Source organism: Aethalodelphis obliquidens, unplaced genomic scaffold (genome assembly GCF_003676395.1).
Source record: "Aethalodelphis obliquidens isolate GAN/ISIS:26980383/991018 unplaced genomic scaffold, ASM367639v1 scaffold31, whole genome shotgun sequence".
Taxonomy (NCBI): domain Eukaryota; kingdom Metazoa; phylum Chordata; class Mammalia; order Artiodactyla; family Delphinidae; genus Aethalodelphis; species Aethalodelphis obliquidens.
In genome coordinates this window covers 12151723-12176508 of record NW_020837975.1, presented here as the reverse complement: position 1 = coordinate 12176508, position 24786 = coordinate 12151723, and the positions used below count along the sequence as shown (strand labels likewise).

The 24786-nt window shown below is 49.7% G+C and overlaps 1 protein-coding gene across 1 annotated transcript in view; it reads left to right on the top strand.

Annotated features, from left to right (window-relative positions):
* The window catches only part of LRFN2 (leucine rich repeat and fibronectin type III domain containing 2), a 176560-nt gene that overhangs the window by 131254 nt on the left and 20520 nt on the right, over positions 1 to 24786 (top strand). The window contains exon 2 of the mRNA XM_027126803.1: positions 8760 to 10184. Within this exon, the coding sequence (XP_026982604.1) occupies positions 8785 to 10184 (1400 nt within the window). The 5' untranslated portion in view covers positions 8760 to 8784. The remainder of the gene's footprint in view (positions 1 to 8759; positions 10185 to 24786) is intronic.

The window sequence follows — 24786 nt, the reverse complement described above, 5'->3', positions numbered from 1 at the left end:
TGCGGGAGACACGGCCCCGCCCTCAGGGAGCCCAGGTCTGAGGGGAGACGCGGCCCCGCCCTCAGGGAGTCCCAGTCTGCTGAGGGAGATCCAACCCCTACCTCTATTGACCTTCAAGTGTGATACCCTTGTCAGATGTTAACCCAGAATTAATTTGTCTAGCCGGACTGAACTTCAGTGCTCTCCAGCCATTGCCTAGCCTGTAGCCTGGTTGGCTTGAAGAAGAAAAGCCAATTTTAATTTTAGCCTGCGCCAAACGTAATGAGGAGAGTAAATCACAGAGTGAACATCCCCGGCCGAATGGAAATGGGCTTTGGATTCTCTGCCGCTTTGAGTTATCCACCCCGCTTCTCCCTCCGTCACCAGGGTCCTAGCGGGGACCACGCACTCTGCTCCCTTGAGGGTGGGGACCAGAGAGGCCGGGGTGCTTGGCGGCGGGTGCCCTAGAGCAGGCGAAGATGCAGGGGCTGAAATGGCGAAGGCGGGTCCTCGGCTGTGAATCTGCTGGGGAAGACCCTGGGAGAGGGAGAAAGGACCGGAAAGGCCGAGTGGGCCGCAGACGCATCCCTGGGTATCCGCGTTCCCCGCATTCCACCTCTGAGGTAAGAAGGCGGTGCCCCGCCCAGGTGCCCAGAGCCGGAGCCTCGCTCGCTCGAGGCCGCAGGTGATAGAATCTAAAAGATGCTCGAAACGGGGCCGGGGTTACTGCAGAGAAAAGTCCCGAGAGTCATGACTGAATCAAAGCCGAGGCCTCTCTGTGTGAAAGCTGCGCCCTCACACGCCCTCAGCTGAGGGCCGGATGGAGAGGCCTGAAGCGACGCTGAGGGCCGCCGGCCCCGTAGGCTGTCTGTGTGCCCCAAGCGGGGACCGATCCCAGGCGGCCATGGAGAGGCGCGCGCTTGCGGTTGACAACGCAGCCACGAAACGGCACTTGTTCCCGTCAAAGCTGAACAGATCCGCTCGCCGCCCCTCCCTCACGCACCCGCCCCTCACGGGCCGCCTCACGCACAGCCAGGCCCTGCTTCACCCACACGGCCCGCCATTCACCAGACCCGCGGCTTCCCTCCGTCGTCGCCTCCGTCCGGGGGCGCCGCTCGCGCACCCACGGAGGCGCCTCCGGCACGTTCGGCCGGGCGCCGCCCCCGCGCACACACGCCTCTGCGCCCGTGCTCCACGCCGTCCACACGCGAACGCGCGTCCACGCGCCGGCTCGCACGTGCTGGGTGGAAGCCATTTGCCATTCAGCTCTCGATACCTACCATGTGTGCGGGGGCGAAGGTCTCTTTCCTTCCGTAAGTGGCCTGTTGGCGTTGGTCATCGACGAGAACGTGCACGGCTTTCCCATCATTTCTGATGCCCACGTATCTGACGTTTGCACAAGGGCCCAGGCTCGGCGGGTACCTCATAGCGGGAGAGTTGTAAGTGTGCCCTGGGCTGCATTCCGCAGAAGCGGGCTTGAAACACGGATTTGAGCGCAAGTGGCTTGTTTGGCCCGTGATCGCAGGCCACCCAGGTGGAGGAAGAGGGATGGGAGGGGAGGCGGGAGGGGAGGCAGCCAGTAACAGGGCGCGTTAGAAGCAGGTGACTGCGAAGGGCCACTGCGGCCCGGCCTCACTGGGGACCCGTAGGAGACGGTGCAGAACGTGCTTCGGAGTCGGTCCTCCCAACCGGGAGGAAGCTGAGGTCCTCATCTTCACCCCCCTCACTGGCCTCGGCTGGGGGGCTGTTCTCCGGGGCGCGAACGCGCCAGCCCGCCTGGCCTGCCCCGGACGGGGGCGCGCACGCTCCTGCCGTAGGAAGGCGTGTGCGGGGTCGCAGGGGCCAAGGTGTACGGCTCTTCATGCTGCAGCTCTCGGTCATTCATTCGGTCATTCACTCATTCATTCCGTCATCGAACGTGTCCCTGGTGCCTGCTCTGTGCTGAGTACTGGGCTTGCTACTGGGGATTCAGAGCCGAACAAAACACCAAGAAGGGGTTCCCGGGTGAATAGGGTAGAAAACAGGGAAACACGTAACTACACTGCAACAGCATCAAAGCTATCGTGGATGCGTTAACACGGAGGCATCGTGCTGTCGCTGAGAGCAGACGGGAAGCAGTTCTGAGCTTAGCAACTTACTTATGAGAAGAGCTGCTTACCTTGCACAATAGAAGTTTAAACAGAGCCTAAGTGGGCTCATTCTGCCCTTGCAGGTTTTAGACTTCGTTTCCCTTTTCTTTCCTGTTACCTCTGCTATCTAAGACCAGGCTTTGTAGCTAGTTTATGAAGAAGTCCCAGGATTTGGGTTGTGGCCTCTGTCTCCCCGGCTTTGCCTGGGGACAGCACAGGGAATGTTTTTGCCCATCCCGTGTGGGTGTCTTTCTGCAGCCACGGAGCTAAGAGCTTCCAAGGCCAGCTTTCTGGCTTTCTCTGTCTCTGCCTCTCAGTCTCTCTCTCCTTCTCTCCCTCTTCCTTCAAACTAGAGTCTGTGACTCCAGCATCGACACAGAAGCTGCCTGTGGTCAAAAGCTAGGCCTCCCCCATCAGACTGGGAGCTCTCGGAGGTCAGGAGCTCTCTCCCTCTCCAACACATTCGTTGAACTTGCCCCCATCCCCTCTTTCTCGAGATTCTAGAAGGATTCCTGTGCAAAGCAGCATCAGGGAGGGGGATGGAGAATAACAGTTCTCTGATGCTAACTCATTTCTCTTACCCTTAGAAGAAGCCCCAGACTGTTACTTCCTAAGGGCCTGAGAGGTGGAGGTGCTGGCGATGCGGCAAGGACAGGGGCTGGAAACCTCAAACCGGAACCACGCACCGCGCTAGAGGCAGGCTCGCCACCTGACAACTCCTAGATCAGAGAAGCAGCCCCTTCAGGAAACCCATGTCTGGAAATCAAGCGTCCTTTTCTGGTCCCCTGACTCCCGTGCAGGTCCCTTCAGGTCTCGCCTCGAGTGGTGCGATGTACTCTGAGAGGGCAAGTCTGGAAAGAAGACGCAGGCGGCTGCCTCTCCCGGCAGATACGAGCCCCTCCCCCTCTTATTAATTCACACTTTCCTGTCGGCCTGGAGCACCCTGGAGGGGCTCTTTTCACCTGAAGCAGAGACAGGCCTCTTACTTGATTTGCAGGCTCCAGGGGCGGGTGGCTCCTCGGCTGGTTGCTAAGGTATCTTTTAAATGGAAATCGGGGTGGAGAGATATCACATATATCGTGCCAGCCATCTGCTAAATGCTGCCTCTTCTGTCTGGAGCAGCTCGAGGTGGTTCTGGCAGGAAGGCAGGGCCAGGGGCTGGGGGAAGGGCGAGGAAAGTCTGTGGTCTCCACATCAAGTGAAGGAACAGGAACTTTGCTTTTGTGCTGCCATGTCTGCCGTGTCCCTTAGTTTTCCCCTTTCTGTCCTCATCGTTCTGTTTTTCCTTTGGTTTTAAATATAAAATCCCATCTGGAGATTCTGATTACAAACCACCAGCCTAGTTCCACAACTCTGTATTCATTGCCAGTATATTTAATTGTGTGCGTGCGTGCGTGCGTGCGTGTGTATGTGTGTGACTCACTACCATCGGGCCTGGCGGGTGGGTCTTTCTGAGCCAATTAGGCCTCAGCTTCTGAGAACACCAGCAGCGTTCCTTCCAGGCCCATCCCCAAGCAGGAAACACAAGTGCCCAAATTTAGTTGAACAGCTGGGTTGTCGCAGGTTACTAAGCGGTCTCATGGTAGAGGCAGCCGGTTTCTACGTACACCAGGCCCATGGAAGCCTCTAGAGGGGCCTCTTCTACTCTCAGGGCGGCCTGGAGCCAGACTATCTGGAGTTCAAATCATGATTCTTCTCAGGGGAGATGGGAGAGTTTGGGCAGGTCCAAGTCTCTTTGAACCTCACTTCCTGATGGTTAAAACAGGGGTAGCAATACTCAGGCCAGGAGGTACGGTAGATCAGGTTGCCCACTGCACAAGGCTGTTCAGCTAAGGAGGACTCCAGACGCCCGGTGGAGACACCTCTTTGCAATCACACCGGAGCATCTTAATGGACTAGTGGCAGCACTCACCTTGCAGAGTTGTTGTGAAAACCGCGTCCAGAAACCTAGGGAGGAAGGGAGGAGAACTGTTCCTACCCTGGGCAAACTCCCAGAGACATGCTGATTCTCTCAGGCACTGCAGGGCCAGGGGAGACTGTTTCTCTTCCTCTCCCGCTCATCGCCTGGTCCCTCTGGCAACTTCCCTGCCTCGCCCCTCCCCTCCCCCCAGTCCTGGCTCATAGACATTCTGAGCAGACAAGCTTCTGCTCCTTTGCGGATGGATTCCTCCCATGAAGGCTGATTCTGACATTTGATACCAGCATCCATTTCATAGCCTCGCTTCTGATCCCCACGCACCTCTCTCAGCTTTGGCCCCTCCTGCCTGCTTTCATCTGCTTCTTTGTTCCTGATACCAGCCTTCTACTCCTAATCCGCCACCTCTCCGTGGTCCCCTCCACCACCTACACCATTCCAAGATGCTTAGAGGGACCTGGGTTGCTCCTTCTAGCATTTGTTCAAATCTCCGCTCAAAAGAGGGATCCTCCCCACCCCCCCCCCCCAGGTGTGCGCTAGTTGCCTGTTACCTACCCCGTTCCCCTCACCTCCCTCCCAACTTGGGGTTTAAGCTGCCTTTTGTTGGCTGTAAGAGTAATAAGTGACGGTTCTCAGAATACAATTTTAATTAAGATTCAATAGTCACTTCTCTGTCAGTAAGCTTCCATGCTGATTACTTAAAATATATTTACCCAGCTCTATTATGTCACAGATTTGAATTCATTAGATGTTTGTTAATCCTCAACAAACTCTTTTTTAAAATGTGGTTTGTTTAGCATAGCATAATTTACAGGGGCAAAACTGTTTGAAACCATGAGCCGCATGCAGGGAGTGCATCCCAAAGTGTCCGGATCATTCCTGCTTGCTGCCACTGCCGTCGCTCTCTGCCGGAGAGCAGGCGACACAGGCAGGGATGGAAAGGCCCAAGGATGCCGTAGGACAGGGCAGTCAGTCCGTATCTCACTGATGCCGCCCATGCTGGTCAGCCTTCCAGGACACAGGGCAGGGTCAGAGAGGGAGGAGAAAGAGGATCTGGAGGGACAGTGGAAGATACCCCCACAGGCCACCAACAGCCTCGGCTCTGGACTCAGATGCACTTGACAATGATTATTACCATTTCCTGTGTGTGCAGCAATGGGAAGATGTTGGAAAGTGCTGCTGAGCCTTAGAAACTGTGGTGTCTACTGACAAGAGCTCATGAGGAGGATGCCCTTCTCAAGGGGCCAGAGGCTTTCAGAACCCTACCCCCACCCCATAAACATACACATGCACATGGACACAGGCACGTGTGCACACAGCCACCTGCAGCTTAACTAGCAAGGGACCTCCTTGGGTGTGGCTATCCCTGTGTCCCCAGTGGGTGTAGGAGATACCACTCACCTCTCCTTGAGCAGATGAAGGGGCCAGAGACCTCTGACCTCCCTGACCACAATGAACCGTACGCTTGAAAGCACACGGATGGCTGGCAGAAGATACTTCTGAAGCTTCTGCGTGACCAGGCCACTCCACGAAGATGGTTTTCTCAGCTGATTAGCCAAGTGAGCCCTGGGCAGAGCTGATACAGAACTCAGAACCTCAGTGACAATGCCAGCAGCTCCCTTGGCCCAGCACCACATTTTATTCATTCACTCATTCGATACTGATTGGGCACTTACTACACGTTGGGTGTGGTACTGGGTGACGGGTGGACAGGGTAGATAAATTCCCTGCCTTGTGGAGTTTCCAGCCTAGGGAGACAGATATGTAAGTGATTAAGGAACTGTATAAGTGTGGTGAGCAATACGTAGGACAAGTATAGGCTGCTGAGGGGTCCACAGCGGGAAGGTCTGTTTTGGTCTAGGTTTTGGAGAGGCTTCCTGGAGCAGGTGACATTTAAGCTGAGCCTGGAGGTGGGCTAGGAGCTTGGGCAGGCAGGAGTGGAGGTGGGGGAGAAGCCGGGAAGAGAGCAGGGCTTGGAGGAAGTCCCGGAGGAAGATCAAGCCTGGCAATTATAAGTGAGAGCGGTTGAGTGTCGTCGAAGCAAGAAGAACAAAGGAAGAAAGAGTCGTGAGAAAGAAAGTGGAAAAATGGGCAGAACCAGCTCTTGCAAAGACTTGTCCTTGTGCTAAACATAAGAGGGTCAAGGCAGATGGAAAAGATTCCTGTTTGCTTTATCAGGACCCAGCTAAGTATGGACCTAGAAGGCCATGCATTTGGGTATGGAGGAGGTGGCACAAAAGCTTCCACATGTAGACACCTCTGGGATGGATGTGCCTGGTGGGACCTGGGTCAGGGCAGGCTGGTACCCCTCAAGGAGGAGATGGGCAAAAGCAGGGACTGGAAGGGTGGGCTTTTGCTCATGGGAGCTCAGAGCAGAGCTGCATGGAAATAGGCACGTTGACAAAGGCTTTTAATGAGGGTGACCATAATGAAGAAGATGTAAAGAAAAGAAAATCCTCTGGAACAGAGGTAGCTTTTTCTGTAAAGGGCCAGACAGCAAATATTTTAGGCTTTTGCTGGCCATATTCTGTCTGCTGCAACTACTACTTCCACCATTGTAGCATGAAAAAAGACATAGACCGTATGCAAACATGAGCATGGCCATGTTCTAATAAAGCTTTATTTACAAATACAGGTGGCAGGCTGGATTTGGCCCTTGGGCTACAGTTGGCTAACACCTGCTCTCTAACGGTGCCGTCCACTGTGGAAGCCGATAGTCACATAAGGCTATTGAGCATTTGAAGTGTACTCTAAGTGTTAAATACACTTGGATTTTGAAGACTTAGTACAAATAAAAGAATGTTGAACATCTCATTCATAACTGTTTGTATTGATTACATGTTGAAATAATATTTTGGATATAGTGGGTTAAGTAAAATACATGATCAAAATTGATTTCACTTGTTTCTTTTCACTTTTTTAATATGGCCATGTAATTTAAACGTAATTTAATATGTAATTTAAAATTATATTCGTGGCTCGTATTATGTTTCTATTGGACAGTGCTGTTCAGGAATAACACTCACTACAGATAAAATGCAGAGTAAATCTCACCCTGAGGGGTTTCAGGTGGGAGATTTACCCTTAAAGAGACACAGTGATGGAACTCAAATCTTCACAATAAAGTCATATCTGATTGGAATAGGTTTTTAAATTTACTATGTATCTTTTTTTTATCAGCTGGTTGTTTTGTCTGCATCTGTGCTCCTTAAACTGGGAGCAATAGAGCTCTACTTCCTCAAGGCATTAATAGTTGTTATGCAAAAAAAATAGGAGTATATTTAGCTTAAAAAAAGGAGCAATGCAGGATTAAACATTAATTCAAATTTCTTTACTGCCACAGAATTTCTCAACACTTCTACGCACTTGCTAGTGCAGCGAGAGCTTTTGAAAGGGTGAGCGAGAGTGGGCTGTGCTTCCCAATGCAGTGGCCTTAGCAGCCTTCCTTGCAGAACCCTAATTAGCACTCCTAGAAGGCAAATCGAGAGCTGTTGGTCTGCGTGATGCTACACGGCCAGCGTGCAATGATTTTCCAAAAGTCCAACTCAGTTGATGTTCTTAGTACTACATAAATAGAGCCACATGGAATAATGATGAAACTGTAGGATTTGGGGATTCAAAGACCTGATCCAAAGCCCTGTTCCTTCCTTCCCTGGATAGTCATTCTCACAAAGGCAGCTACTATGCAACAGGCAGTGCTATAGGTCTTTTATTCAGTGGTGAATAAAAACAAGCCCCAACCGTTTGGGGTCTTTTTGCCAGTGCAGAACACAAACAATAACAAGACACATAGGTGAAACATATAGTAACTTAGATAGTGATCAATTCCAAGGAGAAAATGCAGGGCAAGGAAGAGGGATGTGCACAGAGGGTAGGGCCTTGGTGAGAAGGTGACTTTTGCATAAGGACCTGAAGGAGGCTCTTAGGCCATGGACAAGTCCTCATCTATATACACAGATAAGCCCTTCCCCATGAAGGGTGTTCCTGAAGCCCAGATGAGGTGATGTATGTGAAGGTCTGGGCAGGGGACCCAGCACATACTAAGTGCTCAGAAGAGGTCCATGCCTTGGCTTCCCATCCCACCCCCTTCTTCACCTCCCTGAACTCCCAGAGATTCACCCACTATGTGGATTCTCCATGGTGAAGAACTTACCCAAAGCCAGTTCCCCACTAACACTGGCATCTCCCAGGGACAGCTCTCTCCTTGTCCATGTTCTTGTTCTTAGGGAATGCTGGTCCAATTTGATTTCATGCTGAGCCTAATCCAATTAAGAAGGCAAAACCACTTCAAAATCCAGCCATAAAACACTTTTCAAATCCAATGATTATTCGACGAACCACTGGTATGGAATTATCCATCCATGCATCCATCCAACAAATATTTATTGAGCATCTACTATGTTCCAGGCACTGTGCTAGATGTGCAGGTTATAGCAATTAACAAAATAGACAAAAGTACCTGCCCTCATGGAACTGACATTCTAGTGAGGGAGATAGAAACTATTCCATAAACATAATTAATAAGTAATTAAATAGTCTGTTCCAAGGTGATAAGAGCTAAGGAGAAAGGAAAAAGTGGAATTGTATTGGAGGGACTGGTTGAAGAGATTACACCTGCGTGAGCAGATGCTACTCTGCTGCTCCCCAAGGCAGCGGGTGGGTGTGAGGGAGGAAGCTCTGGGCCTGGGCTTTAGGAAGTCGCCTCCTGACCCTGACCTTGTGTCCCTCCCTTCCAGGCGCCGTGGCCTGAGTGACCAGACCATGGAGACCCTGCTTGGTGGCCTGCTGGCGTTTGTCATGGCGTTTACCGTGGTCGACGCCTGCCCCAAGTACTGTGTCTGCCAGAACCTGTCTGAGTCACTGGGGACCCTGTGCCCCTCCAAGGGGCTGCTCTTCGTACCCCCTGACATCGACCGGCGGACGGTGGAGCTGCGTCTGGGCGGCAACTTTATCATCCACATCGGCCGCCAGGACTTCGCCAACATGACGGGGCTGGTGGACCTGACATTGTCCAGAAACACCATCAGCCACATCCAGCCCTTCTCCTTCCTGGACCTCGAGAGCCTGCGCTCCCTGCACCTCGACAGCAACCGGCTGCCCAGCCTCGGGGAGGACACACTGCGGGGCCTGGTCAACCTGCAGCACCTCATTGTGAACAACAACCAGCTGGGAGGCATCGCAGACGACGCCTTCGAGGACTTCCTGCTGACGCTGGAGGATCTGGACCTCTCCTACAACAACCTCCACGGCCTGCCCTGGGGCTCCGTGAGGCGCATGGTCAACCTGCACCAGCTGAGCCTGGACCACAACCTGCTGGACCACATCACCGAGGGCACCTTCACCGACTTGCAGAAACTGGCCCGCCTGGACCTCACCTCCAACCGGCTGCAGAAGCTGCCCCCGGACCCCATCTTCGCCCACTCCCAGGCCTCCGCCCTGACGGCCACGCCCTTCGCTCCGCCCCTGTCCTTTAGTTTTGGGGGAAACCCACTGCATTGTAACTGCGAGCTTCTCTGGCTGCGGAGGCTCGAGCGGGACGATGACCTGGAGACTTGTGGCTCCCCGGGGGGCCTCAAGGGCCGCTACTTCTGGCACGTGCGTGAGGAGGAGTTTGTGTGCGAACCGCCTCTCATCACCCAGCACACGCACAAGCTGCTGGTCCTGGAGGGCCAGGCGGCCACACTCAAGTGCAAGGCCATCGGGGACCCCAGCCCCCTCATCCACTGGGTGGCCCCCGATGACCGCCTGGTGGGGAACTCCTCCAGGACTGCCGTGTATGACAATGGCACCCTGGACATCCTCATCACCACGTCTCAGGACAGCGGTGCCTTCACCTGCATCGCTGCCAACGCCGCTGGGGAGGCCACGGCCACAGTGGAGGTCTCCATTGTCCAGCTGCCACACCTCAGCAATAGCACCGGCCGCACGGCGTCCCCCAAGTCCCGCCTCTCGGACATCACTGGCTCCAGCAAGACCAGCCGGGGAGGTGGAGGCAGTGGGGGCGGGGAGCCTCCCAAAAGCCCCCCGGAACGGGCTGTGCTAGTGTCCGATGTGACCACCACCTCGGCCCTGGTCAAGTGGTCGGTCAGCAAGTCCGCCCCCCGGGTGAAGATGTACCAGCTGCAGTACAACTGCTCCGACGATGAGGTACTGATTTACAGGTGAGCCCGGGACTGCGGCAACACAGGGAGGTGTCTGGCTGGGCCAGGCGGAAATGATGGGGAGGGTTTTGAGCTGTTCCCACCTATGCCCCACCTCCCTAGAGGTGGCTGTGGGATTCTGGGGACAAACTGCGCCATTTGTGCAGGTGAGAGGAAGTAGAATGAACATTACCTACAAGTTTAAGAAGACGGGACCCCACATGGGCAGCCCAAAGAGATGTGTATGTCGGAGGACCGTACCTCCCAGGGCCGTGACTGTGGTGGGTGGGCTCGTGGCTGTGAGCCTCAGAACTTTCTGTTTTGAGCCTCAGATGGAGGGCACACAATAACAATGAGCAGAACTCTTGGCCAAAGAATCTGACTCCTTCAAGGAGGGATGAACCTGACCTTCACCTGGACTTGTAGGCAGTCACGGTTAAGGTCAGGAGGTGTAAAATTCAGATCGTCACTCTGCCACTTGGTAGTCATTTAATTCTCTTGCCTTGCCTCAGTTGTCCTCATCTGTAAAATGGGGATAATCTGCACCTGACTTGGTCAGCAGGTAATTGAACTCAATTCAAACTGGCTGAAAAAAAGAAAAAGGGAGAGGTAATGTGTTAGCTCATGTAATTGAAAACTTGGGGACCTGCCTCAGGGTAGATCAAAGGCCCCACAAACGTCCTGCATTCTCAGTTTCTTAGCTTCCCTAAGTTTCATTTCTCTTCTGGTTTGGCTTCACCCTCAGACAACATCTTTCCTCTAGGCAGCCCTAGAAGGAGAAGAGCGTTCATGTCCCAGTTGGTCCCTCAGAAGCCCTGGATGAGCTCTGATTAACCAGAGCAGGTCATGTGAGCCTACTGAATATTAGAGGTGGGGCCATCCTGCCCACCTGTCCTGACCACTCTGGGTGTCAGTCTCCTCATCTGGAAATGGAGACACTGATGTTCATCTCCTTCTGTGATAATCAAAGGGCCATTTCCTAGGCTGATAGAAAGGGAGATTAAGACTGAAAAGCTGCAACAGAATTGCCTATGTTTTTCGGAGGGAGGGAGGTGCCCACAGATGATAGGTCCAGGCCAAAGGGTCGGGGGCTGACCACAGGTGTGTTTCCTCCTTGGCCAGCCTTAGCTTGTGTTGAACATGACAGACATGGCCTAGAATCTTACAGCTCAAGGAATGCATGGTTTCTTTTGAAATCCTGTGTGTTTTATTGTATGCATTTAAAATGATTATTCTGAGAGGGGATCCCATATACTTCACCAGACAGCTGAAGCGTCCACGGTACAAGAGAGGTCAAGAACCTTGATCTGTCAATGAGGTTTCTTCCAACTCTGACTTTCTCAGTTGATGAATCGGTCTCTGGATGGGAAGCTGTGGGGAAAGGAAGGCATTTATTCACCAAACGGAGTCCATGAGATGGAGGGTGGGTACACCATGGAAGCTGCAGGAGCCAAGGAACTTCCCTTACCTGGCGTCATATGTGTAGCTTGTCTGGAGAACAGCTTCATTCTCAGGATGTAGAGAAAACAACATTAGAACTTAACTGAAGTATATGCATGTCATATGTATATATATATACATATATATATGAAATTAAACAATATATGTTATGTATTCATATATATATGAAATTAAACAATCTGCATATATATTTTTCCTACTTATAAAAGTAATAGTCTTTGTAGAAAATTTGGAACATAGACAAAATGATAAAGAGAGAGAAAAAAATGACCTGTAATCCCACCACTCAAAATTAACCAGGAGCATTTGGCCTCTAAGTTTTATTTCAGTTCAAAATAATACTTATGATCAATCTAGTGTGTCCTTTTGTTTCTTAATTCTTTCCACTCAACATTGTAGCTCGCTTAGATCCCCTGGTATTAAAGTGCTTTTCCTTTGGCTATACCGTAATTTATTTAATCAGTCTTCTATTGTTGGACATTTAGGTTGTTTCCAGTTTTCAATATTAAAAGTAATGCAGCAAAGAAAAAAAAGTAATGCAGCAATGGATGTATCTTTGTACATAAATACATTTGTGCAACTTCAGTGATTTCCTTAGCATATTTTCTTAAGGGTTGAATCACTGGTTTCACGGGTAAATTATAACCTTTATACATTGCATATAAACATTTATTTATCCTCTCACCGGTGGAAGGTGACAGTGCCCATTTTGACTGCACCTTTGCCAATTATAGAATATATAATTACTTTCATTTTTGCCAATCTCATAGGTGAAAAATGGACCTTGCTTTAATTTGCATTTCTTTGATACCTTGTGAGGTTGACCTTTTGAAAATAAGTATATTTCTTCACTTGTGAATTTATTATATGGTTTTGACTTTGATATAAAGTGTAAAGGCAAAAAGCTACCAGCTCTGAGGTTTGCAAAGGTGCAGGATGAAGGGACATGCAGTTTGTGAGGGGGAGATACTGGCATCAAGGTGGCAGCAAGCCAAGGTTGCCAAGATGGTACCCCTCCCTGGGGGTCTCAGAAACCCTCCGAGGGCCGCGGGAGGGATCGGAGGTGTACTTCTGAAGTCACTCAAAGCTGAATTCAAAGTGCTTTTATTTGGTGATTGAGATCCTGGAGACGCTAGCTTTATAGATAGAAATATAGGCACACCTCAGAGATATTTTGGGTTGGGTTCCAGACCACGCCAAGAAAGTGAATGTTGCAATAAAACGAGCCACATGACTTTTTTTGGTTTCCCAGTGCATATAAACGTTATGCTTACACTATAGTGTAGTCTATTGTGTATAACAGCATTATGTCTAAAAAAAGTACAAACTTTAACTAAAAAATACTTTATTGCTAAAAAATGCCAACCATCATCTGAGCCTTCAGTGGGTCATAGTAGTAATGTCAAAGATCACTGATCACAGACACCATAACAAATAGAACAATAATGAAAATGTTTGAAATTTTGCGAGAATTACCAAAATGTGACACAGATATGAAGTGAGCAAATGCTGTTAGAAAAATATCCCCTATAGAATTCCTAAATGCAGCGTTGCCCCAAATCTTCAATTTGTAAAAAACAATATTTGCAAAGTGCAACAAAGCAACGTGCAATAAAATGAAGTAAATGGAAACATCAGAAATCTTAGGGAAAAAATGCAGATAACAATGCAGATTTCCCCTTATTGTGGTCTTGAAGATTAGAAGAGAAGCAGCACGGAAAGCTCTCCAAACAGTGCAGGCACGTAATAGTAAGTGTTCAAGGAATACAAATTATTATTATTGTTATTAGCAATAGTGATGGTTGTAGTAACAGTAATGGTGAGAGTTGAGACCATTATCTTGTCTGCCATCCTGGGCGAGAAACGGGAAGAGTATGGTTAGATATGCAATTCAATCTTTAAGAAGTTGGATTTCCAAAATTTAGAGAAAAAGGACAGCGTGAGTCTGTAGCCCGATCATAGTAACAGCAATCACCAGACAACATTATTGCCAGCTTACTGTGGGTTTCAATGTCGCTTTCCAAGAAGTAAATATCTCATTTAAATCTCCTGGACATACCAAGAAATATAAAAGACCAAGAGAATTAAAACTCTCCCAAGGTTGTGCAGCCAGAACGAGGCAGGACTGATCTGAACACAGGCCTCTGGTTTCAGTGCCTAGACTTAGCCGCCATGGCTGTGCTGCCCTCACCCTAACAGTGAAGCTGGCTGTTAGGACAAATGGGAGACTCCAAGAAGGATACAGTGGATTTTTAGAAAGCAAACTGTGCCCATAAGAAAGAAGAGACACCAGTGGGCTGCACAGTGGCTCTGTGACACGCTCGGCCTTCAACAGGGATGTGTACAAAAGCGGGGCAGAAAGGCTTCTATCCAAAGATGAATATTAAAGAGGAGCACACACTGCACAGAGGGCAGGGCTCTTAATCCACGTTCACAGCAGGAAGGACAAATGTGCTGGTTAGGAAGGAGGCTGCAGGAGGACTAGACAAGAGCCACAGGGAAAGCTGCACAGTTTCCAATTGGCCTCCACCTTCCCCGGCAAGAACAGGGCCAGCAATAATGGTACACATCTGCGCTGAGAGCTTACTTGAACCGGGCGCTATTCTGAGGGCCCTATGGGTACTAACTCATTGAGTTTTCTCAAAACCCCAGGAGGTGAGAACTATTGTTATTCCACTTCCCATATAAGAAACTCGCCCAAGGTGTTACATGGAAAGTAGCAGAGACAGAACTGGAATCCAGGCAACATGGGAAGGGCAAGACCAAGACTCAAGGAGGAAACCAAGGCCAACAGAGCCACATCACACGCACCCAAAGGGTCACATCCCAGGACGAGAGGACACTAGCTGAGTTTCCCAAGCCCATGGGGGTGGGCCTGGGACAGCATGGAGGGAAAGAGAAGTGCCCAAGATGGGAAAAGGGTGGATAGTCTCCTTTTGAAGACTAGACCCCATAGAGCATAGGATGCTAGGCTGGGCAGAATTGCTCAACAGATGGCTATAAGCCCTTGGCGAAGAATGCTGATTGCCAGGACCCAGCATGGGTTCCCAGGGGACAAATCCTGCCCAAGTATTCAGCTGTCTTCAGGGGACACTATGACCCAGTATTTCTTTCTTTTTTTTTAATTGAAGTATAGTTGATACTATATATGTACAATATTACATAATTTACAGGTATACAACATAGTGATTCACAATTTTTCTTTTTAATAAATTTATTTTATTTATTTATTTTTGGCTGTGTTGGGTCTTCACTGCTGTGCACGGGCTTTCTCTAGTTGTGTCAAGCAGGGGCTACTCTTCGTTGCGCTGCACGGGCTTCTCATTGCGGTGGCTTCTCTTGTTGCGGAGCACGGGCTCTAGGCACACGGGCTTCAGTAGTTGTGGCACATGGGCTCAGTTGCTCCGCGGCATGTAGGATCTTTCAGGACCAGGGCTCGAACCCGTGTCTCCTGCATTGGCAGGCGGATTCTTAACCACTGTGCCACCGGGGAAGCCCTGATTCACAATTTTTAAAGGTTATATTCCATTTATAGTTTCTACAAAATACTGGCTATATTCCCTGTGTTGTACAATATATCATTGTAGCTTGTTTTAAACATAACGGTTTGTACTTCTTAATCTCCTACCCCAATCTTGCCCCTCCCACCCACTGGTAACCACTAGTTTGTTCTCTATATCTGTGAGTCTGTTTCTTTTTTGTTATATTCACTAGTTTGTGACCCAGTAGTTCTTTCAATCTGCCTCCTTGTCATTCACAAGGGCAGCCCTCCTCAGTGACATCCCTCCTGACACAGGATTCTCCACAAGACCCTCACCCCTATGCATCTCCAAGGGGGAAGTGGGCCAGAACCTCTGGGGTGAAAGATGCTGTTGGAAAACATCCTAGGAGTTTCTATGGCTGTGACTCACTGCCGTAAACAGAGCACATCACAATTGTAAAGGACACTTGATAAAAATCTTACCCTGTGTTTGGGCCAAAATGGAGACGTGTGAACTGATGAAGTGGACTTGTAACTGGTCAAGTAATCAGGTTGCTTAACAAATTGATGTGAGCATGGGAGAAAGCCTCTGCCTTGTGCCCATACCTGCCCCCATTCTGTACTGCTCAGTATGTTTTCTTATTGACATGGATAATGATACAGAAAATATGTATTCTCTTTCGGTTCAAAAACTCAACTGCATGAGTTCAAGGTGAGGCACATCTGGGTTGACTGGAATTTTGTGTGGCATCGGCTCAGAGTTTTAGCTGATCTCAAGGACATCATGGCCACAAGGTGATGGAGCTGCCAAAAGACTCCTGTAATTTTGGGTTGTGTTAACAGAGGTGAAGTGCTCAGATCATGGGAGGTTACGATTTTAATCACTGAATCATTCAAGCTGGTCGGAGTGGAGCTGTAACACGTTTAATACAGGATGACAGAGTCTCAAGAGATTATCTTTACCAATGGCAATATATCCAGAGATCCGTTGATGAGAATGGGATTCTAGAATCTTGTGAGATGGGCAGAGGTTACCTTGGAGATGACAGGATTTGGGAAAGGAGTCATATATCCCTTAATGTATTCAAAGAATGTGTGAGTAGGAGAGAGGAACACACACACACACACACACACACACACACACACACACACACACACACGAAAGCAGGCACTGACCCATTACAATAAAAAATTTCCAATAGCAGCGTCTGTACCTACCTCTCTCATTGCTCTCCATCTGGCTGCAAAATGATTTGGCTTGTGTCTTTCTTCCTCTCTAGCATGTGCTATTCATACCTACTCATCTGTGGATCCCTAGCTCCTAGTAAGTCCTGGCCCACAACAGCTATTGAGTCAACACCTGGTGAACTGAACAGAATGGAAATGAACATCAGAGCTGCCCAACAGCAGAATAAACAAGGGCTGCCATAAAGTAGTGAGCTGCCCGTACCAGAAGGGTTCAAGCAGAACCCGGCTAACTCCATGTCAGGGATGCTGAGTGGTCAGCCTAACTGTAACATTTGACTTAAGTGAGCCTACCCTGATGGTCTATGGCTCTGTTTTCTTATTATCCCATGATCAAGACAGTATGGTTACCACACTTGCTAAATCCACCTGCTTTTGCCAGCTGGGGCCACATGGCATCTTGCCTCCCAGGGTTAGGGTGCCCTGTCTCATAGGGGTTTAAGTCCTGAGGCCTGAGGCCACAGACAGGGACCTTGGTGGAGGCTCAGTTGTCCAGCCAGATTGGACACGTCATTGACAGGTCACCATTGACCAACATCATGGGCCTACAGAAGCCCTGGGGGCTGTGAGCTGTGTCTGAAACATCAGGTTCCATTCGATATACCAGGAAGGGGGAGCAGAGGCATGGCTAATTCCAAGCCATGGATAACTCAGGATTTGAATTTGGCTATGAAATAGTGTCTCGCTTTTATTTTTCTAAATCAGATAATTAGCTCCCTAATTATCTAATGGTTTTTGCTGACTTCCCAAGCCATTTGCCTTCCCTGAGTACACACGGCTGAGCCCTGCCGGCAGCCCTGGGTCATGCTGGACACGTACAGTCCACAAGTGGGGCCTGGCCTGTTTCCCGTGTGACTGGGGAGGGCCAGCTCCCACATCTGTCTGCCCCAGGGCCTGCCCTTTCAGGAAGTGGCTGGCATTAATGGGGGCAGTGTCAGGGAGGTGGGGAGGAGTCATTGAGGGGAAGAGGAAGGATGGCAAGAGGGGAGTCAGAAAGAAGGGGGCCTCCCCTCGTGCATGAGAAAGCAGAAGCCCATCCCAGCTCTGCTTCATCCCCCGTGTGACATGGTAAGTTAAGTGCCCTGCATGTCATTAGCAGCCCAAATGACATTCACAAACACTTGCCTCCAGGCATGATGTTGGAACAGTCCCCAGGAGGGCCAGGGGAACAGCCAGCATACTTCTATAGCACAGTGTGGAATTAGCCAGGATGCAGCCTTGTCTTTGTGCAGCTTAGTCTGTTGTCATCAATTCCGTGTAGAAAAAGTGAGGGGTTATGAGGCAAGAGGCCTGAAGGTGGTAGAAGATAGTAACCATTCCATGCCCCGACCCCCAATTATCTTCAGACCCCCCTTTCCATGCCATATTCTTCCATGATTGTCAGACATACTCCCCACCTTGGGGGAGACTGAACCACCCCACAGAGTTTTGCAGGGCTGGGGTTAGGGCATTGTTTTTTTGTTTTTTTTTTAACTGTTGCTCTGTTTCCCCTCTGGGGGAAAAATAAAATGGCAGATTCAGCCAGTTTCTACCCCATCAGGATCTTATGAATCAACACCTCAGTTGGTCCCCCCTACCCCATGAAAATGTAGCCCTCTCCACCTTGGGGTGGAGGCAAATTTACTGATGAACCTGGGATCTTGTGGATATGGGAAGAAACTGCTAGGGACAGGTGCTCCCTAAAGGAAGGGTCATGCCATATGCAAAACCTGACACCTATACAGGGGGAAGTTTCTTTGACTCAGCTGCTTCTTTGACATCTCAGCTTCTCCTGAAACAGTGGATTGAACCCTGACAGGCAGAGGAAAAAAAGGTGTGAAGGAGGAAATTGGGGTGTGTGGGGTAGAAAGATCCCTGGCAACTCCCTGGTCAGAGCCAGATCAGCCTGCCTTGGGTTTTATATTTTTCTAAATTTCTTTTACATTGCTTGACAATAGAAATCTGATGTCCACAAGTGGAGATGGACAGGACAAATATTATACCCATTTTATAGATGGTGAAACTAAGTCTTTAATGAATTGAGTGGATTTCCCAAGGTTCCACAAAGCAAAGACTAGAAATGTGGTGTCCTGCATCCAATGCCAGGTACCATGCTGTGGGGCACATCTCACTGATACCTCAAGGAGTCTTCCTTAAGGCTGGAGGCTTGGGCTGGGGGGCACCAACTATAACTTCTTTTTCTCAGAAGGATGGGGTAACCCACTGGGAGTCTGCTGAGATTTTCTCTTCCAGCGTTAGTTGCTTTCCCCACATTTCTAAGGCCTAGCCGTGGCAATTAGGATGGATAGAAAACTTAACCTAATGAGATTTAAGTTCATAAGGGTTTATGTCTCTTGTGTAAGACAAGTCCAGTGGAAGAGAGTTTAGCCTGGGTTTCTGGGAAGCATGGCCACCAAGGGCCCAGCTCCTACCTCTCTGATCTGCCATCCTCAGCACACAGTTTCTGTCCTTAAGGTTCCCTCATGGTGCAAAATGGCTGCCGGCACTCTAGCTTTCACATCTCCTTTCTATACAGCAGGAAAGATAAAAAGCAGACGAGCCAGAGGGCAAAGGGGAAGAGGTTCTCTGAAACTCTACCCAATAACTTCTGCTTATATCTCTTATGGCCACACATGTCTGCAAGGGGGGCTGGGAAATGTAGTTTTTTTAAAACTAGGCACAATGCACTGCCAGTAATATACAGAAGACAAAGAGGCAGTTGGACTTCTAGAACCTGAGTTTGCACCCTAACTCTACCATTTACTAGTCTTGGGATCATGGGCAAAACACTGCGTCACTGTCAGTCTCTGTTTTCTTGTCTGTAAAATGGGAACAGAGATTCCTTTCTGCATATGTTATATAGACAGTGGCATGAACTGAATGAGATCACCTATTTGAAAGTGCATCTTTCATAGTAAACTGTGAAGTACAGGATACATGTCATTACTTATTGTTATTAGGAGCCTATCCACTTTCCTTTCTTAGCCCCCTCTTTTTGTCCCTGTTCTCCAGGCTTCTTCTTGTGGCTCCATTCTTCAAAACCTTACTCTAAGAGAACTGTAAATTAGGAAAACAATCTGATAGAGTTTTAAGAGATCAAAGTATAAGGTGTCACCCCTTTCAGAAATCTTCGCAGTTCAATTGGAAACTCTGAAAGACCCAAAGGAGTGAATCTCTAATGGTGGAATTTCAAAACCCACAGGAAGTTTGTGCATAGGAGAGACATTTTTCAGGGGTGCCTTCCAAGAGCATCTCAAATCATATCACCATTTTATCATCCTGCCCCTCCTGCTCTGCACAAGAAGATGACTCCACTCAGATTCAAAAACCTTCAGGGCATCTGTTCAGAAGTGACTAAATTCTCTACTTGTCATTCACTCTTTATTCTCAAAAAGTTCTGTCTGAAGACATCTTCAAAGGGAGAAATAATTAGCAGGAGTAAAGGGAGTAGAATTGCGCATCCAGTCTACTTTTCTTTTGGAATGTGGCTTTTCCCCCTCTAGTAAGTGAGAACCAGAGAACCAGTTCCTTGTTAATTTTATATACATTTGGTTGGTTTGGGGGTGCGGGTGGGGATATTACTTATTTCTCACCAGGAAATTTCCAAAGAAGGTTTACAGAGGGAGGGGTTAGGCTTGAGGAGTGTCTGGGACTTGGGGATCATGCTGGTGGTGGCAGCCATCAGAATGACACCAAACACAAACACTCACCTGACAACTAGAATTTCCCCCAAACACGTTCACAGCAGCCAGCTCCTTTCAGCCTCGTAACAGCTCCAGGAGAACTGTGGGTGGGGGAAGTGTGAAACCCAGGCATTCTGACCTGGAGCCTGAGGTTTCCCACCACCCCAGTGTTCCCCAAGCCTAGCTGTGCACCGGAATCCATGGGGAGCTGTATCCTCTCTCCAAGGGATCCTGAGTCAGCTTGGGGTGGGGCCCAGGCATCCGTGTTGTTAAGGCTCCCCTGGTGACTCTGATGTGTGTTCAGCATTGGGCCGTTGTACCTAGGGAATGGGCAGTACTGGTGGGCAGAGCTGCTGTAAATCCCACGGCTGGGGTTTGGTCTCTGAACTTCTGGTGAGGGAAGAAGTCAGGAGACCTGGCTTCCCATCCAGCTCTACCTTGCCCTGGTCATCTCACCACTCTGAGACTTTGCTTCGTCTATAACATTGAAATACAAACCCCTTCAAATGCGGTTATCTCCAAAGAGATAAAGCATGTGAAACATTTAGGAAACAAAAGCATCCTGTGCATTTTAGTTGCTGGAGTCATTTTTCTTACCCCTCAGCTGAGGCTTAGCGATTAATACCAGGAGGATCGAATCCCGGGCTCCAGACGTGGTCTCTTATCCCCCTCCCTTTCCTTCTCTGAGCCTCAGGCTTCTCATCTGCAGAATGGGGATGATAATAACTCACAAGGATGTTGTGAAATGATAAAAGATGTAAGATGTGAAGAGCATCTTCAGATAGTGTGAAGTGCTTCTCGTAGCAAAGATCTGACTGTAGTGGTTTGACAAAATTGGCGGTTTGTTTCTGTCACGTAATGGAATTCCAGAGGGATATAGCTCAGGGCTGGTATGGGAGTTCCATGGACCTCAGGGACTGAAGCTCCTTCTTAGGTCAGTTGCGGTCTTCAACATGTGGCTCACTGACCCTTCCCTCTGGGACTTCCTCAGGTGTGCCCAGCCCACAGGGAGGGCAGCTGAAGTGCAGGAGAGTTGACGTCCCCAGGAGCAGCCCCACCCTATGCCAGAGGGAGTTGGAGGATTAATACCCCAGCTTCCTCCCCCAGGGGGAAAGAAGAAGGACAGCTGAGGCATGTTCTGTGCTGTCTCCCAGAGGGTCCCAGTAGGACTGAGCCCAGATTGCGCACAAGGGTAAGTTGCTAAGCGAAACAGCCTGTTTGGCCTTTCTTGCCCATTCCAGAGAATCCTGGGCCCACCTCCCAAATAAAGTACTGGCACTCAAATTTTCATCTTAGAGTCTGCTCCCGGGAAAGCCCAACTAAGACAGGTACCAACCTTCTGGATGAGTCAGCCCCTTTAAAGAGTCCCCCAGAAGTCCCACCCGATGACTCCTGCTTCCATCTCATTGTATTTCCTCAGACCACGTCAGAGCCCGAGAAAGTTGGTCATTTGCTCAGGCATGTTGCTTTCCCAAATAAAATCAGGGCTCTGCAGGGGAGTTAGAAGAAGAGGATGGATGTTGGGCAGGAGTGCAACCGCCACAGAGCCATATGGGCGAAAGCGTCTGTGTCATCCACGTCTCCTGGCACCTGCCCACAAGATCCCGGGAGCCAGTAGCCAGTGTGTAGTTTAGCTGAGGCCAGCCTGGGAAGGAAGGTGATCTGGGCTGATTTTCTGCCACTCTGTGCGTGCTCTTTGCTCATCTCTAGAGACACTGAGACAGAGAGAGAAGCCAAGAGGGATGTCTGAGTCCTTGCCAATTAGGCCTGTGGTCCGGCATGTGTGTGTGTGACGAGAGTGGGCACCCCGTAGGTGACAGAAGGGTTCCAAACATGAAGTCAGATTAAGGCCCATCATCTTCAGAGCCTCAGAGGTGGTGGGGGGTGGTGAGCCCACAGAATCAGACAAAACCAGACTGTGGTATGCCAGCCCAAGGTGAAAGCAGGGCAATGGAGACATGCAACACGCATGAACAAGCTCATTAGCTATTTACAAAGGAGAGCTATTTCTAGCTGGGGTGGGCTCCAAAGACGGGCTCCCACTTGTGCTGTGGCTGCAGGGCTGATGATGTGGGTGGGAACTAACTACTGTTGCAGCGTCAGGAAGGTACTTGTTCAGAAATTAAACACCACACGGAACTATAAGACCCTTAACCTTCTAACCAGGTAATTAGTTAGTGATGATACTAAGTTAAGGGGCATTCCAGCTTAGTAATTAGCCACCCAAAAGGTGAAAATGTAAATGAATTTGCTTGGTGAACTTGATACGCTTGAGCTTTTTCATGAGCTAATGGAAGTGCATTCACATGCCTGGGTTGGGAGGGGTGTATTCTGTGGCTGGATGGGGCAGAGCTTCTGGGAGCAGGTGGAGTGAGGTATAAGCTGTGTCCGGGGGGAGTAGGTGGGATTTGGAAGGAAGAGGGGAGGGGTTAGCTCTTTTAGGTGGAAGCAATAAAGAGGCCGAGGCAGGAATGATCAGGCCTGGTCAAGGACCCCTGAGAGCCCCAGTATATTAGTCAGTGTCACCAGGATAGTGCTGCGTGACAACCAAGTTCAAAATCTACGTGACATACAACCTATTGAATCTTCTTACTTGTGGGTCTGCAGGTTGGTTGGAGTTCACCTGGTCTCAGCTGGGTTGGGCTCCAGGCTCTGGGTCTGGTTTAGATCTTCTCTGTGTATCTCGTTCTGGAGCCCAGGGTGTAGGGTGTAGTGGCCACCCAGAGTATGTTCTTCTCATGGTGATAGCAGAAATGCAAGTGGGCAGGTGAAGAAGCAAATGCCAAGCCTCTGCTGGCATTACATCTGCTAAATCCCATGGGCCAAAGCAAGTTACAAGGCCAAGCAGGGCCTGCATATCACCCACTGTCAGGCCACAGCAAGGCTGTGGAGGTTTTAATCTTATTAGAGAGAAGTGAAGAACCAGGTCCAACAGCTCAGTCTACCACACCTGGCTTACCTGGTGAAAAGGCTGTCTCTAGTGCAATGGTTCTCAGACTTGAGCACGCATCAGAAGAACCTGGCAGACTTGTTAGCACACTGATACAGGGCCCAGCCCCCCTGAGCTTCTGACTCATTTGGTCTGGAGTGGGGTCGGAGAATCTGCAGTTCTAATGCATTCTCGCAGTGATGCTGAGCTGTCCATCTGGGGGCCACTCTTTGAGACCCTCTGGTCTAGGGAAATAATAAGACGTTTGTTCAGAGAGGATGGAAGAGGGCAGACAGAGGGTGGCCTTGAGTGTCACACACAATAGCTATATTTACTGAGCCCTTACTACATTCTAGGTATTATTTTAAAGATGTGCTGTGTAAGTTATTCTCTTATTTGGTACATTAACCCTGTGAGGTATGATATTGCCATTTGACAGTTGAAGACTCTGAGCCATAGGGAGGTGACAGGACTTACAAGGTCCCCCAGCTTGGAGGTGGTAGAGCTGGAGTGTGTAACCAGTGCTCTGTTCCTGACTGCAAGATTTCTCCTGTTGGCAGTGGGGAACCATGGTCAAGTTCTGAGGGGAGAAATGACCTGTGGTGGAGAAACTCTGGATTTGGAACTGGATAGTCTAGGCACAAACCACACTTCGACTTTTGGTATCTAGACTTTTATTTATTCAATCAGTAAATACTTATTTTGTGTCTGCTTTGGGGTAGAATCTAGTCAAGACCATAGGGTTAGAACAAGATAGGCAAAGTGCTTTCTACAAGGAGCTTCCATTCTTATGGAGGAAAAAATTTAAATGTGCACTAGGAAGAAAAATGAGTAGTGTAAGGAGACAGAGACTGGGGAGCCGCTGTTTTACATGGGTGGTCAGAGGTGGCCTCTCTAAAGAGTGAACTTGGAACAGAGACCTGAATGGAGTGAGAGGAAGAGCCATGCAGGGGAAGCAGGCAAGTGCGAAGGCCCTTAGGGTAGGATGCTGGAGACGCAGCAAGACTCCAGGGAGTCTGGAGGAAGGGTGACAGTGAATGAGGTTAGAGAACTGGATGGGGCTGCACCATATAGGGCCTCATAGGCCATGGCGAGGCCTTGGACTTTATCCGGAATGGGATGGGAGCCATTGGGTGGTTGAACACTGGAGAGTGGCATGATGTGACTAAGAAAGAAGGTTCTGGCAGCTGAGTGGAAAAGAGACTATCGGGGCAGGGGTGGAAGCAGGGAGACCAGGTAGAGGACGGTTTCAGGGGTCTTAGCAATGTCTGATCCTTAATGTCAACATCCATAAAATGGGGGGAACGACCCCTTCCACCAAAATTTCCCGTTTGGGCTTGTTATGACGGTGGAGGGAGGTCAGGGCGTGGGCACGTGAGTGAGCAGGAAACACTCAGGTAGGGAACAAAGCAGCATTTTGTGATGATGTTTCTGGCAGACTCCTTGGGGCTCCATCTCCCTGGCCCGGGAACCTCCCTGAGGCCCAACCCACAGCCACAGTGGACAGGAGTTTCCCATCTCCCCCTCCAGAGCATCACAGCTCACCCATCACTGTCCCAGCCCCTCAGTCACCCCCCCGCCCCCAAGTCCTCTCCCTCTGATAGGGAGTAATTATTTATGTTCTTGTTTAATTAGCTCATTAGGAATGTATTTCTGAGAATACATCTCCCTCTCTGGTGGCTCTTAAGGGCCTTTTTTGCTGGTGCCTGGCTGCAACAATTGCGGTGGGATTTGTGGGTGTGAGGGTGGCCAGTGGTCAGGGGCTGGGTGACCTGTGTTCTGTCTCCTGGGGTGTGTGTGTGGACAGGTGCGGAGGTTGCTGAGGTCCTGGGCATGGAGACAGGA